General features: G+C 46.6%; 1 protein-coding gene and 1 pseudogene across 1 annotated transcript in view; one reads left to right on the top strand and one right to left on the bottom strand.

Annotated features, from left to right (window-relative positions):
- Positions 1–6975: 6975 nt before the first annotated feature.
- LOC102484746 (protein PBDC1 pseudogene) lies at positions 6976–7558 on the bottom strand (annotated as a pseudogene).
- A 5126-nt stretch (positions 7559–12684) lies between these two features.
- Positions 12685–18121, top strand: part of AFAP1L1 (actin filament associated protein 1 like 1) — a 78855-nt gene continuing 73418 nt past the window's right edge. The window contains exon 1 of the mRNA XM_006150868.3: positions 12685–12801. Within this exon, the coding sequence (XP_006150930.1) occupies positions 12786–12801 (16 nt within the window). The 5' untranslated portion in view covers positions 12685–12785. The remainder of the gene's footprint in view (positions 12802–18121) is intronic.

The following is an 18121-nucleotide window of genomic DNA, read 5'->3' on the forward strand; positions in this document are numbered from 1 at the left end:
GCTGTGTGGGAGTCCGGCGACATAGCCATTACGCTAACTGCTGGTTCCCTCATCCAATATAATTCTGAATAGAAGCTATAGATAGATAGCTATATATTTATATTTATATATATATATATGCCATTGGGCACATGCACTCTCTGGAGAGAGATAGACAGAGGAAAAGTAAGAAATCATCCCCCGGGGGGATGGCCATGCCACAATCCCTTCTCCATTCTCCCCTCAAGATTTTCAGCATACATGGATACATGCCCAGCATGATTCTCTGGAGACAAAAGAAAACAATGAAATAGAGAACAAAGCCTGAAGGACAAAAGGCATAAAAATTCACGTTTTAACTACACCCAGAACTCTATATGTAGTTCTTATTCTTTGCTGCATTCTAACCCAGCAAAAAGTGATCTCCTACCAAATATTCTGCCTATAATAGCATTTTAAAACTGTAAATAAAAAACAAAAGACTAGTGTCTCCATATATTCCAAGTAGGTATATGGGTTTGAACTGGAAAATTCTCTGAGAAATAATTCATTTGCCAAATTTTGAGTGGACACGAAAGAAAACTGCAAAGATCAGTGGTTGTGTATGTGTGTTTAATGATATTCAGCCTGGAGTTTTGTGATTAAAATTATAATGTATCATTTTTTTATCTGCTCACTGTATCTCATCTATTCTAAGATGCACACTTTTTCACATTTTGACATCTCTGAAGATGCAACAAAGCCTAAAACAGGTTCCTTTCCTGACCTCTCATTCTATGCTTCTTCAATAAGAACTAATTCTAATAGTATCCTCATCACAGTCCCTCCAGGAATGTGCCTTTGTTCTCTGCCTACACATGGACCCACCAAATATGTACTCCAAGCATTTGCTGCCAGGCAGGAGCACTGATGATACAGTAGTGTGAAAGGCAGTTATGATGGAGAAACAAATTATAAATAAGTGACCATACAAAGAGATGGCACATAGGGATAACTGCTACAGAGACAACAAGTATGGTACCATGAGAAAAGAACTCACTTCATATACTTACTAAAGGATGAAAACTGGGACCAGCAGATGGTGTAATGGTTACACTTCTGGACTCCCACATAGTCAACCACAGTTTGAGTCTAGGACCTGGCAGTTTAAAACTCACCCCCAGTGCATGTGTATACATATACAAAATCCTGAGAGGAGAATGGAGGAGAAGGGACTGTGGCATGGCCATCCCCCCTGGGGGTGTGATTTCTCACTTTCTGTCTGTCTCTGTGTCTCTGGCGAATGCACATGCCCTGTAGCGAAAATCTGTCTCTCAAAAAGAGGATGAAAACCCAAGGGAAGGTGGAGGTGAGGGCATTCTAGACACAGGACACTGTGTATGCAAGGCAGTAGAGTGGGCAAGAACTTGGCTTATTTGAGTAACTAAAAGGGCCACTGAGGATGGAAGTGAGACTAGAAGAGGTGAGGAAGCAGGCAGGAATAAAAACATGCAGGATCTAGAAGGATACTTCTTCCTGGCTTTGTGGAGGAGACTGGCTTGCACTGTGGTTGTGAACATGCTGGATGTAGAGAGAGTCTCTCTTAAACCTTGCCACTCAGAATGTCCCCAACCAGAAACATCAGCATCAACTGGGCACTTGTGAGAAATTCAAAATCTCAACCCCACTCCTAATCTACTCAGTCAGCATTTGTATTTGAATGAGATCTCTGGGTGATTCACACACATAGTGGAGTTTGAGAAGCACTGCTCCAAACCGTCTTCCTTTTATAGAGAGGCGATAACATTTTGTGTCAGATTTTATCTAAAGATCTGGAAGGGGCCCTTCCCCCATGCACATAACCCCTCTAGGCACTGAAGGGCAATCTTATATAATAAAGCAGAACATGACTTGAGGTGGGGTGGCAGGGTTGAAGGAGCTGTACACAGAAATCACAGAAAGTTAGAACTTGAAGTCAATACCATGGCTGCACTTTCCAGCTAGGAAACAGGCCAACTGAGCATTTGAGTATATCAGAACAAGAAGCCAGCTCTCCTAGACCCTGCATGTTTTTGACTCTGTCTGCTCTCCTGTCCTCACTGGGCACTTGGTGGGCAAACATAGGGACCAGTTAGGAAGGTGTCAGCAGCTGCAGCTGCCCTCTGACCAGAACCAAATATGGAGCAGAAGGGCTGTTATTCAGCAGCATTAACAAAATTCGAGAGGGGAAAAAAAATCACAGCTAAAATTAATAGCAATTAACATTGCAGAATTATGTGAACTCCATTAATGACCTGTGTGGAATTAATGTCAAATATATCGTTCCACATCAGACTTGGAGTTGCTAAAAATTTCAATCGTGCAGTGATTAACACCTGCTTATAAGCATGGGGTGAGTTGCTGCTGAAAAGTTGATGCTGAACCTCTTAGAAGCCCTGGAGTGAGACGCAAAATAAATAAAATCTAAAGGCTATGAAGATGAGGACCAGCCTGTCATCACCACCCATGAGCCTGCTTCCCTCTTACCTAACCTGGTCTGATAATGATTGGCTCAGAGACTCAAAGAAGAGAAACCAAAAGCCAGCAGTCAAAGGTCACTAAGGCAAGATGGGGTACCAAGCATGGAGATAAATCAAGTGAAAAAATAACATGACTTCTATGCCTAGGACCAGAAGGGTTTCCTTCTCAGGGCATACTATCCCTGTGTTTCCCAAATTCAGTCATTCAAACACCACCTTTACCGTTTCCATCAAATTATTTACTTATTCCTTTACTTAATGCTATGTGCGTAATACTTTTCTTTCAGTTGATTCATAGCTAATGTTTCTATTGCCAGAGGCCACATGCACTCACCAGAGAGAGAAAGACACAGAGAGAGGGAGAAGGAGGAAACACCTCCCAGTAGGGCATAGTTACATTGCAATCCCTTCTCTCCATTTCTCCATCCTGTTAAGATTTTTGGCACACAACGCATACAAGTTTGGTGTGCTTCTCAAGCCACTGAATCTGCAACTCAAACTGTGGGGTCAGCCATGTAGGATCTGGTTTCTTAACCACCAGCCCATAGAGCTGATCCCAGCCCAGTGTGTGTTTCAAGCTACAGGGGCCAGGATCGAACCTATAGATGCCTACATGCAGCATTTAACCACTGTGCCGCAGGGCCAGCCCTGATGTTTCTATTTTAATATCAGTGAAACTACGGGTATGTAGGACTGGTTATATATATATATTTTTTAAGAGTTTTTTGTTTTAGGGCAAGTGAGCTCACCAGAGAGAAAGAGACAGACAGACAGACAGACACAGTGAGAGGGAAGATGGCCACACTGCAATCCCTTCTCCTCCATTCTCCTCCTGGGATCTTGGACACACACACACATGTGGACTCGAACTGTGGTCAGCCATGTAGGAGTCCAGCAATGTAAACGCTATGCCATCTTCTGGTCTCCTGGTTACACGTCTTTAATACAGATTCAAATAAATTCATAACTCTGCAAAGATCTTGGTCTGTATAACATCTAATTTTATCTCAAATTTTCACCAGTAGTCTGAATTCCATGCTTCCAGAATCACTGTACCATCTTAAATTAGTGGAAGGGGAGAAGGCACCTTATTTTCCCAGAATGTCTTCACATTGACTGGTCTCTAGCAAACCAAAGGGACACAGTCTGAAAATGCCGTACATAGAAGAAAACCCATTCTCTGACAGTCAGGCAGGGCTGATTAACCACAGCCCCCCTGAAAGACAGACTCTCGTATACCACTGATTAGCCCTCTGTGCAGAGGCACCACAGCGACAGGGTGTCCCTGGACCTTGCTAAGTTTGCACTGGGTACAGTCCCTCTTGTGCCTGCTGCTCTGGGTTGCAGAGCCTGTCTCTCTACACTGCCGTGAGCTACAGCAGACATGAGAGTACTGTGGGAAGTGCACTCTGCTGGGATAGGCCTCACTGAGTGCAAAGCTCAGCCTTCCCATCTACTGGCTGAATTGTTCCCCACCCGCCCCCCAACTGCATATTTTGAAGCCCTGACCCTCCCCACCCCAGTACCTCAGAATGTGACTGTACTTGGACACAGGGCCATTAATGAGGCAATTCAGTTTAAAGGAGATCCTTCAAGTGGGCTCTAATCTCATCTGACTGGAGTCATTATAAAAAGAAGAGATTAGGACACAGAGACCTCAGGGGTGCATGTGCAGAGGAACGACCATGTCAAGAGGCAGCAAAGGGCGGCAGTCTCCAAGCCAAGAGAGGCCTCAGAGGAACCAACCCCTTCGGCACCTTCATCTTAGACCCCCAGCCACCAGAAGCATGAGAAAATAAATTTCTATTCCTGAGCCACTGACCTGTGGTATTCTGGTATAGCAGCCCTAGAAAATTAATACAACAGGTGAAATTAGACTTATGAAATAGAAATAGCACTTATTTCAGAGGGGTAAGGACTGAGTGGTGCACTTCAGGTTCAGTCCTTGGCTGCTTTTAACTGCCTGCTCAGCGTCTCAGGCTCAGACATGGTTTACCCAGACTGTGAGCGCCCCTGCTGGGCCAATGCTGGAACTGCAGGGAGACAGATGCCTTTCTCACCTGGAATCTCCAGCTGTAAGCACATTCAGGCCTGGGGTAATGCCGCCTCCTTTGTCACACGTTGGGAGAGACTCTCCTGAAGATGAAGATTAAATAGAGGAGGACAGAGCTGGGAGATGAGAGAAAGTAGTGACCGCTTTGTTTGCACTCCTGGATTTATGCTTGCCTTAGCGCTCACTTCACCTCCTCAACTTCCCAGTTACCCTATGAGCGAATATTAGATTCCCTTTTGGTTTAAACAGGTTTGACTTATGATTCTTTCACTGGTCGTCAAAGGAGTTGTGACAAACACGCTGGCTCCCAGAGTTAATTAATTATACATTCCTTTGCTGTCTGTGCAAGGGAGAGTGAACACAATGCAGTCATGCTGCCGTCGGCCCCAAGGCAGCATGCAGTGGGACTCTGGCCTCCCTGGGGAAGCCAGGCAAGCACGTGTGAAGGGGTAAAAGCTTGCCATTGAAGTCTTGTGGATAAAGAATGATAGTCATACAAGGAGACTTCAAAAAGTTCATGAAAAAAATAGGCTTAAAGTATAAGTTTATTTTGGTGCAAAAAATAATTCTGAAACCCATGCATAGTTTTTTCGTAATCCTCATTTTTTTCTATGAACTTCTTGAGGACTACCTCCCTCACACACACGGTCTTGCCCATCTGGGTCAGGACAACTTGTCCTTCTAACAAAATGATAGCACCATTTAAATTTTTTTTAATATGCAGACAAAATGCCACTTGTTAAAAGACTCTGTGGCTAATAGATGCTGGAAACCTGGGAGTGCTCCAGAAGTATAGGTTGTTTCTGCAGTGAAAGAAAAACTTGGCACAACTGGTGGCATTTCCAGTGGTTTGAGTTATACGAAACTCCCTGCAGGGGGCAGTCTGGGTACATGGCCAAGATTTCAGTATCCCTTAGTGTTTCCATAAGCATCTGACAACTCCAGAGAACCCCACACTGATTACATAATAGCTAGCCCTTCTGATGATGGGTTATGCTAAACTCTTTACATACCTCATTTAATCCTCTGGGTACTATGTCTACCCTCTTTTTTGGGGGGAGGGGGTGTGGGGGGAGGTTTTTGCTATCGAGAGCGTGCGTTCGCCAGAAATACAGAGAAAGACAGAGAGACAGAAAGCGAGAAATTACCCTCCGGGGGAATGGCCATATCGCAATCCCTTCTTCTCCATTCTTCTCTGGATCTTGGGCACACATGCACCCGGCATGAGTTTAAGCCACCAGGTCCAGGACTTGAACCACAGTTGACTTACATGGGAGTCCAGAGACATAGCCATTACACCAAGTGCTTGTTCCCATCTACCTTCATTTTACAGATGAGGAAATGTAGCCCAAGTTTTCACAGTCATATGTGGCAGAGCCTGAACTTGAACACAGGGATGCCTCACTCGAAACCCACGCACTTGGCCATGTACAACTATCTCCCTAAACAGCACCAGCTGGCAATGGAGAACACTCACTATGTGCCAAGCATGCTGCCAGTCACTCTGCACCATGCAGTCATGTTTTAGCCTCACAATGACCATGTGAGGAAGCTGTTTGTAGCCCCAACTTTTAGATGAGGAATTTGGGGTTCAGAGAGAGTGAAGATCATGCCCCTGCTGTTCAAAGACTGGGCTATGTATCGAACTCAGGTCTACCCCATCCCAAAGTCTTGCTCTTCACCAATGTGTTCTATCAACTGAATAGGCAATCGTTATGTGATGCATGGGGACTGTGGCTCAAATGACAATGACATGCAGCCCTGGTCTTGCCTGAGCGATTTCAGGCAAGATTTCTCCCCCTCTCTGGCCTTAGATTCCCCACCTGACAAATGAAGGGATAGACCTGCTGACATCTCAAGTTCCTCTCTCAGTTCTAAAGTTTTTCTCATTCCAATGTATGAAATTCATTTTGGACGTCTGCAACCTGGTGTCAGCATGCAGCCCAGCCCTTCAGAAGTCACTTAGTCTACACTGCCATGTTAAGGGCTGGACATCCAACTCAGGCCCTCAGGAGAGAACATCTCTAGAAGTCTTCATAGGTCCATTATTTCTCTAGAGTTTCCACACAGGGGGCCATATTAGGCCTGGGGGGGGGAGCGTGTTAATTGGCTCTTCTAATGTTTTAAAACAAAAGTTTTCTTTACAAAAATTCTTACTTGACCAGTGGTGAGAGCCAAGAAACAACAACTAAGACCCCACTAAGTCTTTAAGCTAGTTCATACAAGGGAACGACCAGACAGCTCTGATTATTAGGCTAAAGACGCCCTTCCAAGTGTCCTTCCACTGCACAAGGACATCCATTTAGCCAAAGGGGTTTGTGCAAGGAGCACCGTGTACTTGCATACTCGGTTGAGTCACAGCTTCCAGAGTGCTGTTCCCTGTTTGCCTTACATAGCTATTCCACTGTTTCTATTGATTTATTTGTTGGCTTCTTTCTCTTTTTCTCCTTCTTTGTCTGTTTTCTTCTTTTCTTCTGCACTATTGGTTTATTTCTCTCCTCCTTTCTTGGCTTTCTCCTCTCTACTGTCAGCTCCTATCATTCCTCCTCTGTCCTGAGCACTGATATAAACTGCTTTGTCATAGCCTTCCCAGTTTCATCAATTTCCATGGCAAAAAACTGAATCCTGGGAGTAAAAACAGTATTTTCCTCAATGTGATCCTGAGAACAATCTAGTCATAACAAAGTACCATAACTGAAGTTTTCTACAATCTCCTCCAACCTCATGCAGAATGGCCTCCAGTTCTCTTTAGCGGACTCAGATTTGAGCTCTTCTGGGTCCAATACATCTATCCTGAGTTTCTCAAAACTTTCCCGCAACTCAGAGTAGATTTGGTTACCCATTTTGGTGAGTTTCAGGAACAGTGACATCAGGTTGTAATAGACTCCAGCACGCTGCACAGCTCTCATGGCCCAGCCATCTCGATGTCAGGATCTTTGCTGTATGATTCTGCTGGGAGCGAAAGAGCACGTGCCACAGACACCAGCTCCCTGGAAACCGGCTCATCAGTTCCACTAGCAGCCTCCATGTTGCAGCCCCAAAAACGTGGCTTCCCATTCCCCTAACCGACATTCTTAAATCAGAAGAGAGTTTATAGTAGAAGCTGGATTTCTGGGTTCTCCTGAAAAACTTGAACATCGGGCCATTGCAGGCCTTTGTTGGCTGGCTCCTGGCCTTCAGGTGGCGTGAGAGATCCTGCTTTGCCACAGCCTACCACATCCTGGCAGCTCTGCAAATGCCTTCCTTGCAGCTGGTTGGGCATGTGACCCCTGCCGGCTTCAGGAACCAGGTGCTCTTTTCTTGAGGAGGAGCTAAAGGAGAGGGGTGAGCTTCCTGCAGCATTAGGGCATAAAAACAAAAGCTCCTTTTCCTCCAGCCACAGTCGGGCTTGGCTCTGTCGACTGTGGCAGCTGAGCCCAGTGGCCTGCATTCAGGGAGGAGCTCCACGGCCTGGAGCAGGAACCTGAAGGTGCTCGGGAGGGAGGAGTTTTCACCCACCCAGGAAACACTTGTTCTCCCAGCAGCAACCAGTCAGATCTTTATCTGCGCCCAGCCCAGGGGTGCACCATCAGGCCTGTGTCATTTCCCTGGATGGGGGCTATAATGGCAACATTGTGCTGAGTCGAACAAGAGGGGTTTTCATCCAGTGACCAGCATCAGGCAGACTCATGAACAAGGGGCTGCAGGGCTCACCCTGCACAAAGCAGCATGGGAGAGGGGCCCTAGTCATGGAGAAGCTGCATGCCCAACGCAGTGTGCACAGGGCCAGGAAGCACAAAGGTATTTCTCACCCAATGCCTCATCGCAAATTAACTTCCCTCTGAAAACAAGTAAAGCAGTCCCAGAGGATAAATAGGACTCCCCAAAACACATGCATTCGTAGAAGGTAATAATGGCAGGCCCCCACGGGTCCTGACTTTTATTCACCGACTCACTGCATTTATTCACTGACTTACTCCCCAAATAAGTATTACCACTTACGAGGTGTCTGGCACATGCTGGCTGCTAGCTATCTAGCAATGAGTAAGACACAGCATTTGCAATCTGAGGCCCAGGAGGAGTAAGCAGAACACTAAATAGTAAGTTATGTATCGATGACCCAGTGGGAGCCAATTCAAGAATCCAGATCTGAGCCTCACTGATTTGTTTTCCTTACTTTTCCTGGAGTCTCCTGAGATCTCTGCAAGCTCAGTAAAGAAGGTACCCCAAAAAACCACAAGGAATTTGGACTGTCCACTAAGGGCAAAAGGCAGTTATTTTTAAAGAGAAAGAGACATGATCTGGTGGGGATTATGGCATGGCCCTCTGGTGGCCAGGGTGGAAGCAGTCTAGAGACAAAGTGACAGGTTAGAAGTTAGAATATGTGTCTCCCTGGGACGAAAAGCCCTCAGCCCTTCATTTTCTCTTTCCCAGGGTGTCCCAGTTCCACCTGATAAGCTAAGAATAAGACTGGGGAGTATCATTTGTTTTCACAGGACTGGAGTACAAGGGAGTTAAAAGCTTTCTTCCTGGTATTGTTCACTGGGACTGAATTGAGTATCTTTTTACAGAGCTGGAGCTCTCCGCACAGAATGCTTTAGACAGGCACCAGGCAAATGGTAGTGAGCAAGAAGGAGAGGAAGATAGGAGGAAGATCCTAAAAATCCTTGCCAGAGAGATTCAGTGCAATACAGAAACAAAAAGAGGAAGAGAAAACCAGACATCAACACCTCCGCCCTCCATTCCCATCCTCATCCCAAAGCTGCTTCTCTGTAGCCCATGAGCCAGCCACCCCAAACTGCTCTGAGACACATTAGGGCATTTTCTATCTCTGTGTCTTTGCTCTCCGTGTTTTCTTTGCTTATAATGTTATCTCCTCACTGTTTGTTCAGATCCTATGCAGCTCAGATGCCACCTTGTCCAAATATCTGTTATCCACATCTGTCTTCTCCATGATCAGTACAAAATTCTTGTCTTGATGGACTCCAAGAGCATTTTCTTTCTCTGGTACTTTTTACATAATAATTTTAATTAACTAATTAGTCATAAAATTATTTCGTATGTATCTATCTCCTCTACTAGCGTGCAGATTCCTTGAGAATAGGGATAATTCCCACTTTGTGTTTGTTCTCCCAACAGGAACTTACACCAAGTAGAACAAGTATCGCCTAAGTCCGTTGATAGACAGTGGGGTAGTTAGTTTTTATGGTGAATATAATTCTCATTTCATTACAGGGGGGAAAAAAATATATATATATACATATACACACACACACACATACATACACATATACAAACACACATACATACATACATACAGAGAGAGAGAGTTATTTCTTGTCCAAAACCCACAAATAACTTCCTCAACTATGTGTTACCTAACAACGCTGTAGTGAATATGGTCAACATTGCCACCTAGTGGAAATTATGGGTAATTAACTCTCTAAAACACTTCTGCCTTCCCAGCAACTCGTTTTTGTTAATTCTCAGAACTGTGCACGGACTGTACTCTTCCACTTTTATATTGTTCCCAAACACAGATTAGTTCATTCCACTCCATAAATTATTCCATGTACAGGTATAAATTCTCCTTAGCCCTTCTGACTTTTCTGTTTCAATTCTCTGAATAAATCTCCAAAGTCCTTGAAAATTTCTGAAAGTTCTCTTTAAAATCTCTACAAAAGCTTCCATCTGTTTTTGCAATAGTAATATTTCATACTGTTACTTAAAAATTAGTCCCAATTTTAAAAAATTAGTCTAAATAATGGGGCCAGCAGGTGGTGTAGTAGTTACACCACTGGACTCCCACAGGGGGGGTACAGTTCAAGTCCCAGACCCAGTGGCTTGGAAATCACATTGGGCACATGTGCATGCATGCCCAAGATCCCAGGAGGAGAATAAAGGAGAAGGGATTGCAACATGACTACGCCACTGTGTGTGTGTGTGGGGGGGGGACAGATTTCTTGCTTTCCCTCTCACCATCTCTGTCTGTATCTCTCTCTCTCTCATGCAAACGCATACACCCTAGAGCAAAAACCCTTAATTAGTTCCAATAAGATATCACAGTTTTAGGGACCAGCAGATGGTGTAATGGCTGCATCGCTGGACTCCCATGTAGTCAACACAGTTCGAGTCCCAGACTGGGTGGCTTAAACTCACTCCAGGCACATGTGCGTGCGTGCCCAAGACCTCGAGGGGAGAAGAGACGGTATTGTGGTGTGGCCATCTCCCCGGGGATGAGTTCTCGCTTTCTGTCTCTGTCTCTGTGTTTCTCGTGAGCACATGTGCCCTATAGCAAAAACCTCTCAAAAAAAAAAAAAGATATCACAGTTTTAAAATAATTATTGGCCTAGCCTGGGAGCTTAACTACAGTTTATACCCTGATTTTCAAGTGTTTCAAACAATGAATTCTGGGACTTATTCCATTTATAAATTGTTGGTTGGCTGTCTTAGAGTTTAAATTGACCTTTTCAAATTAGAAAAGTGGACAGGAGCAAAGAGGAACTCAGAAAATAAGGGGTTTTTTTGTTGTTGTTTTTGTTTTTTGAGAGGTTTTTGCTATAGGGCGCGTGCGCTCGCCAAAGACAGAGAGAGACAGAGACAGAAAGCGAGAAGTCATCTCCCCTAGGGTGGATGGCCACACCACAATCCTTTCTCCTCCATTCTCCTCTCGGGATCTTGGGCACACACACACGCATGCGCCCAGCATGAATTTAAGCCACCCGGCCAGGACTCGAACCATGGTCAGCTACATGGGAGTCCAGCGACATAGCCATTACACTAACTGCTGATTCCAACCACTCATATTTTTATAGTTATTTACAGGGGTTTTTTATGTCATCATTTCATGTGCTCTTCCCGCAGCCCTGTGGGATTTTCCATAACAAACAAGATGAGCAAGCAAGCCTCGTAGACTAGACGATACATACTTAGTAAGAGTAGAGCAAGAGCTTACACAAGTTTCAGACTGAAATCCCATTGTTTTTCCACTACACCACATCCCCTGAGTGCTCACACACACACTTAAACCAAGCAATTTTACAAAAGCAGTGTTAATTTCAGATTGCCCGTAAAAGCAATGGAAAAATATATTCCCAGTCCAGGAAAGTACAAGATGCTCTTTCCCGGGCCCTTTTTTGCATTGTGCCTTTGTACAAGGTGTTCCCAATGCCAGAATATTCTAAGTAAAGGAGTGGCTTAGTCAAAACTGAGAGTCTTGGCCTGACCCTTATCAAGCAGGAACAATGTCTAGGAGGACAGTCAGGCCTGGATTTCATTTGAGCAAGCATCTTCGACTTCTGATATTGTCTGTGAATGAGTTAGACTTACTTGCACAGTGGTACACTAACAGAATAAAGTTGCCATTTTGCATAGAACTTTAAACTTCAATCCCAGTATATTGGCTACAACAGAATGTTTTCTACCTCCTGTAATTGTCTTGGGAAGAGCACGCTGACATCGCACTGCATGTTGCACACTAAAAATGTTCAGTCCCACAATTTTTATCACGCCGTTTTGGCATTGTTTCGTGTTTTTCACAGGGAGATCCCCCCAAAGTTGGCTGCGTCCCAAGCCATTGTCCACCTTTCAGCAATCCTCTCTGCTTTTCCTTATCCTGCGTGGGTTTCTTTTTGGAGATCTTTGTTTTCTGTGATTTCACCGCTGCTTCGCGCTGTTAGTGATCCTACACCAGCACAGCATGTGTCCTCCGCCTGGCACTCTAGTGCTCAGGAAAAACCCGTCGAATGGAGAAGATAACCCTAAAGCCAGGAAATGGCTGGCAGCTGCAAGGAAAGGAGTTTTGAATCCACGGGAGAAAAACACGTTCTAACTGCAATTCGGGATGGAGTGGGCCTAGAGGTGTGCCATAAGCCCCCACCTCCAGTACAGGGCAAGCAAAGTTGCACACTGCCTGGGTCCGGGCTGGGTGGGCCGCGTGGACCCGGCCAGAGCCAGAGCGTGTGAACTGGGAAGGGTCCTCCAACCCCAGCAGGAGGGCCGCTGAGGGCAGGGCGTGTCCGGGCGTGTGCGGGACACGGGACACCGGCCTGCGGCCCAGGGGGTGAGGCGTGCTCCCGGTCTATTCCGGGAGCGGCTATGAGGGGCGGGCGCGGGCGGGGCGGGGGCGCCGGGCGAGCATCCTGTCGGGGGAGGGGACGTGCAGAGTGCACCGGTTGCAGGGCTAGCCCGAGAGCGCAGCGCGCCTGCTAGGGCCGCCAGCTGCGCCGGAGTCATTGCGCCCAGCCTCGCGCGCCCTGGGGATCCTGGCCGGCGCCATGGACAGAAGCCGGGGTAAGAGGAGCCGCGGTGCTCGCACTTGTTGCTGCTTGGGGACTGAAAGGAAAAACCCCAGCGATCAGAGGCCGGAGAGGAGGAGGAGCAGGGAGAGAGGAGCGCGGTGGGGCGGGAGTTGAGCCGCGGTCTGAGACCGCGCGGGGTAGGGGGACTAGAAGACGCGGGTCTGTGTGTGCAGGTGCCTCCAGCCGCCCAGGCAGCTCGTGGTGTGTCAGTTCCTCCTGTCCCCGGGCTGCGTCGCCTCCTGGGACGAAATGTGGAGTTTTTATACACTCCGATTCTTACTTCATCAAAGATCCCCCACGAGTTTCCGGGAAACAACAAGCTCCTCTAGGGAAGTTGGATGAAAAAAGGTTTGTAGGTACATTCCCAAGACACCCGCGTGTGGAGCCCCTACTGGGCCCCTGGAGAGAAGCCCCAGGAGACCGAAGTTTGCAGCTGCCTGGGCACTGGGAGAAGGCATGCCTGTGGGGGGTGCTGAGGGAGCTTGGCAGCTTGACTGTTCGCTGCAAGCTCTGTGATCTTGGCCCCGTCCCCTCTCCTCTCTGGGCTAGTGACAAGGTTGAGCTAGATGCTCTCAGAGGCCCCTTGCTGCTCTGACTCTCAGGGACCAGTGAGTTTGGCAGAAGTTCCACCGAAGTGGTAAGGATAGAAATTGGGACTGACATGAGCAGGAAGAGTATCGTGGGTTGGGAGTTCATCCAGGGAAGGTCTAGACACGGCATCGGGCATGTGCGTGTCTGTAAAGAAGTGGCGTGCTTGGACATGTGGGCAGTGTCCAAGGCTGGGAATCAGAACACGAGGGTCCTAAGCTGCTCCTCTGGGATCCAAAGCAAATCACAGGTGTGAAGGCACCTGGTAATTTGGCGTGCACTGGCCAACCAGAGAACCACTGCTGTTACTACTGATAATGGAAAACTCCCCTCCCCATAATAACTTTACACTCCTCCCCCTCCACCATTTGCCTAGCTCTCTCAAGACAAGGGGTGAAGATAACTCACTTAGCTTCAAATGCTCCACTTCAGAAGGCTGCTCCTAGAGCACCATTCCCTGAAAGCCTGGCTTCCCAGGAATCGCTGGAAGCCCAGAATACTCACACGCTCTGGCCTTCTCTCCCACTGCAGGCTCTCCTAGCCTGCTTTCCCAAGAATTGTTTCCATCAGAACATTTCTTTATGGCTTAGAAAGTCCATCTCAAAATACAAGTAGAACGGTCATGTGACTGGAGCACAGAAGACCAGTTATCTGTCTAGATCGTCATTTTTCCACCCCAATAAGTAATTACAAACACCTATGAATTAAAACAGACACAACTGTGTTAATGAATCAGAATGCCAGATCTGTAGGTGTTCTTCAGATAAAGCTGAGACTTAAGCAACAGACCTTTCTGGTTGTGCCGCTGTCCCCAGGTAGGCATGCACTCTCTTCTGCTGTCAGGAAGGATTTAAGAAACACAGGTCTTCACTCAACCAGGTAGCCTGCAATGGTAGATGCTGCTGCTTGGCAGGCTGAGGCCACATGAGAGGCTTTGGTTATTCCTGACCTCCCCTAAAGTTGGCATTGTGGCACATACCTGTAGTCCCAGCTACTTGGGAGGCTGAGGCAGGGAGATTGAAATATAGCAAGACCCATCTTAAAGGGGGGGAAAAGAAGTGCAGGTCTCATTTCAACCTTATACCTACCACGTGGGTATAGAACAGTCACACCTAGCACCTTGGAAAGGATTCAGTATTAACAACTGAAATCACCAAGCTTGTACCATGTGCCAGGGACCATGATCAGCCTTGCACATGCCTGTTCTCAGAGCAATCCATGGACGGGGAAATGAGCAGGTACTATCATTAATCCCACTGCACAGGAAGGCACTTGACAGTTTTCTTAGTCTGCTGGGCTGCCATTCACAATAACAGACTGGGTGGCGTCAACAACAGAATTTGTTTGCTCATGGTTCTAGATGCTGTCAGGGTTGGTTTCTCATGAGATCTCCCTTCCTGGCTTGTAGGGCCACCTTCTCTCTGTGTCCCCACATGGCCTCTTCTCTGTGTGCATAGAGAGAGATCTCTGGGATCTCTCCATCTTCTTATATGGACAGCAGTCCTACAAGATTAGGCTCCATTCTTACGACCTCCTTTCACCTTCATTATCTCCTGAAAGGCCCTATCTCTGAATACAATCACATTGGGGGGTAGGATTTCAACAGATGAATTTGGGGGTCAGGAGAATACAACTCATTCCATAAAAGCAGCATTAGGCACTAACAACAATTTACCTGATCATTTCCCATGTGAGACACAGAGCTTGGGCTTGCACCCTGCTCTGTCTGCATCCAAATCCAATCTGAAGCTTATTGTTAACTGCCTCCGTGGTGGCAGGTGACCTGCCCAAGCCCTGGAGCAGGGCCCAGATGCCAGATCTTCATGTTCACGTGTGGTACGCCTCCATTGCACCTCGGACACACTGTTCAGAAGTTCTACAGTGGGACCAGCAGTTAGCGTAAAGGCTATGTCGCTGGACTCCCACATAGTTGACCACGGTTCGTATCCTGGACCTGATGGCTTAAAACTCACGCCGGGCACGTGTGCATGCGTGCCCAAGATCCCGAGAGGAGAATGGAAGAGAAGGGATTGCGGCGTGACCATCTCCCCTGGGGGATGACTTCTCGCTTTCTGTCTTTCTGTCTCTCTCTGTCTGTCTGGCGAGCGCACGCGCCCTATAGCAAAAACCTCTCCCAAAAAAAAGAAGTTCTACAGTGATCGCAGCATGAAAGGCCAGCATCACAGTCACGTGACTCGAGAATGGAAACAAACCTGGGAACTGGGATTGCTCTTCTCACAGAATATGTGTCTTCCTCTGAGTAAATCGAAACTCACATAATGCACTACCAGGCAGAGAAACCACTTTTATTTTTTTAGTTTGCTATAGAGTGCATGCACTAGCCGGAGAGAGAAAGGGAAAGTGAGAAAGCACCCCTCAGGAGGGATGGCCACGCCACAATCCCTTCTCCATTCTCCTCTTGGGATTTTGGGCACATATGCACATGTGCCTGGCACAATTTTTAAGCCACTGGATCCAGGACACAAACTGTGCAGTCGGCCATGTGGGATTCTCCTCTTTAACTGCTACACCACCTGGCTGGCCTGAAACCATTTTTAATGGAATTCCTCCCAGCAGGATTTCCTGATTCATGAATATCATACAAAAAGAATCTGCCACTGGTAAAGGTAAACCCAGTATCTATAAACCCCACTTTTCACTACACAAGTTAATTAACTTTCTATCCTCAAATGAGGATAAAATATGGATATGATAATATTTATATCTTGGGGTTGTAAATATTAAAAGCATGGAAGATGCTTCTAACAACACATGGGATCCACTCAATAGGTGCTACTAATAATTACAATTTTTATCTGTATTAACATAATGTAACTGTTTTCTAGAGCGTCCCTTGCTCCCTCTGTAAGCTGGTCCTACTCTGATATTTTTTAAGTCTCTATTCCAAGTCTGAGCTACACAACCTTGTGTACAACTCAAAGACAGGCACCATGTTGGGACCAGCAGATGGTATAATGGTTATATCCCTTGACTCCCACGTAGTCAATCACGGTTAGACCCTGGGGCTTAAAACTTATGCCGGACACATGTGCATGCATGCCCAAGGTCCCAAGAGGAGAATGAAGGAGAAGGGATTGTGGCATCATGGTCACCTCCAGGAAGTGATTTCTTGCTTTCTCTCTGCCTCTCTCTGTCTCTCCAATGAGCGCACACACCCTCTAGCAAAAAACCTCTCTCTAAAAAAGAAAAAAAAAAAAAAAGATGGGCACTGCGTCATATCTCCTTTGTAGCCCAGGGCTCCTTCATGCTACTTATCTCCTGGAAAAGGATCCCTGACCTTCAATCACTGGATCACCGCCCGACTAACATTTCTGAGTGGCTAATGAGATGCTAAACATATGCCAGCATGTCAGTTTTCTCTTATTTATCCTATCCATTCGTTTCTACTAATTGAGGCTATGGCATCACAATTTTGCTTTCATAAACTTCCCTGTCTTCTTGAAACACCTTTGTAAAGTCCTTGGTTTAAAGTTTCTCTGAGATTTTTTAATGTGCCTTCTTCTGAATATCCAAGGTTATATCGAATCTCAATGGCTCATGTGAAGTGACTGATTTCCCTAAGGTTCTATTAGTTTCTACTATACAACTAGTTCTCTTGCAAACAGTTCAATTCGGTTCAGGATGGGAGTTTCTTTTGATGCACTACATATTTTGAAGGAGATCACATTGTCTATTGGGCAATTCAAGAAATAATCTGATGCTCTGCTTTCCGTTGAATGAGATTCGTATTGTTCAAGAGATAAGGGAGCCCATTCTCTCTATATCTTGTCTTTACTGGACCAGCTTTTAGATCTATATTAGGGAGGCCAGCAGGTGGTGTGGTGCTTCAGGCACTGGACTCCCACATGGCCGACTGTGGTTCGAGTTGCAGACATGGTGGCTTGAAACGGACACTGGAAGCATGTGCATTCGCACCCAAAATCCCAGGAGGAAAATGAAGGAGAAGGGACTGTGGTGTGCCCATTTCCCCCTGGAGGGTGATTTCTCACTTTCCCTGTCACCGTCTCTCTCTCTCTCTCTAGGGTAAGCACACATGCCGTATGGCAAAAACCTTAAAAAGGAAAAGAAGACATGAGACCACGTTGCCGCCCATCACAGTAGGAACAGCCAATGGATGCTTTTGGCGTTTGATGGCTTGGGATATGGCTTTTCAAAGTGGTGTCCACCACAACCAATTAGGCACTAACAACAATTTACCTGATCATTTCCCATGTGAGACACAGAGCTTGGGCTTGCACCCTGCTCTGTCTGCATCCAAATCCAATCTGAAGCTTATTGTTAACTGCCTCCGTGGTGGCAGGTGACCTGCCCAAGCCCTGGAGCAGGGCCCAGATGCCAGATCTTCATGTTCACGTGTGGTACGCCTCCATTGCACCTCGGACACACTGTTCAGAAGTTCTACAGTGGGACCAGCAGTTAGCGTAAAGGCTATGTCGCTGGACTCCCACATAGTTGACCACGGTTCGTATCCTGGACCTGATGGCTTAAAACTCACGCCGGGCACGTGTGCATGCGTGCCCAAGATCCCGAGAGGAGAATGGAAGAGAAGGGATTGCGGCGTGACCATCTCCCCTGGGGGATGACTTCTCGCTTTCTGTCTTTCTGTCTCTCTCTGTCTGTCTGGCGAGCGCACGCGCCCTATAGCAAAAACCTCTCCCAAAAAAAAGAAGTTCTACAGTGATCGCAGCATGAAAGGCCAGCAT

This window comes from Tupaia chinensis, unplaced genomic scaffold (assembly GCF_000334495.1).
Source record: "Tupaia chinensis unplaced genomic scaffold, TupChi_1.0 Scaffold000303_1, whole genome shotgun sequence".
Lineage (NCBI taxonomy): Eukaryota > Metazoa > Chordata > Mammalia > Scandentia > Tupaiidae > Tupaia > Tupaia belangeri.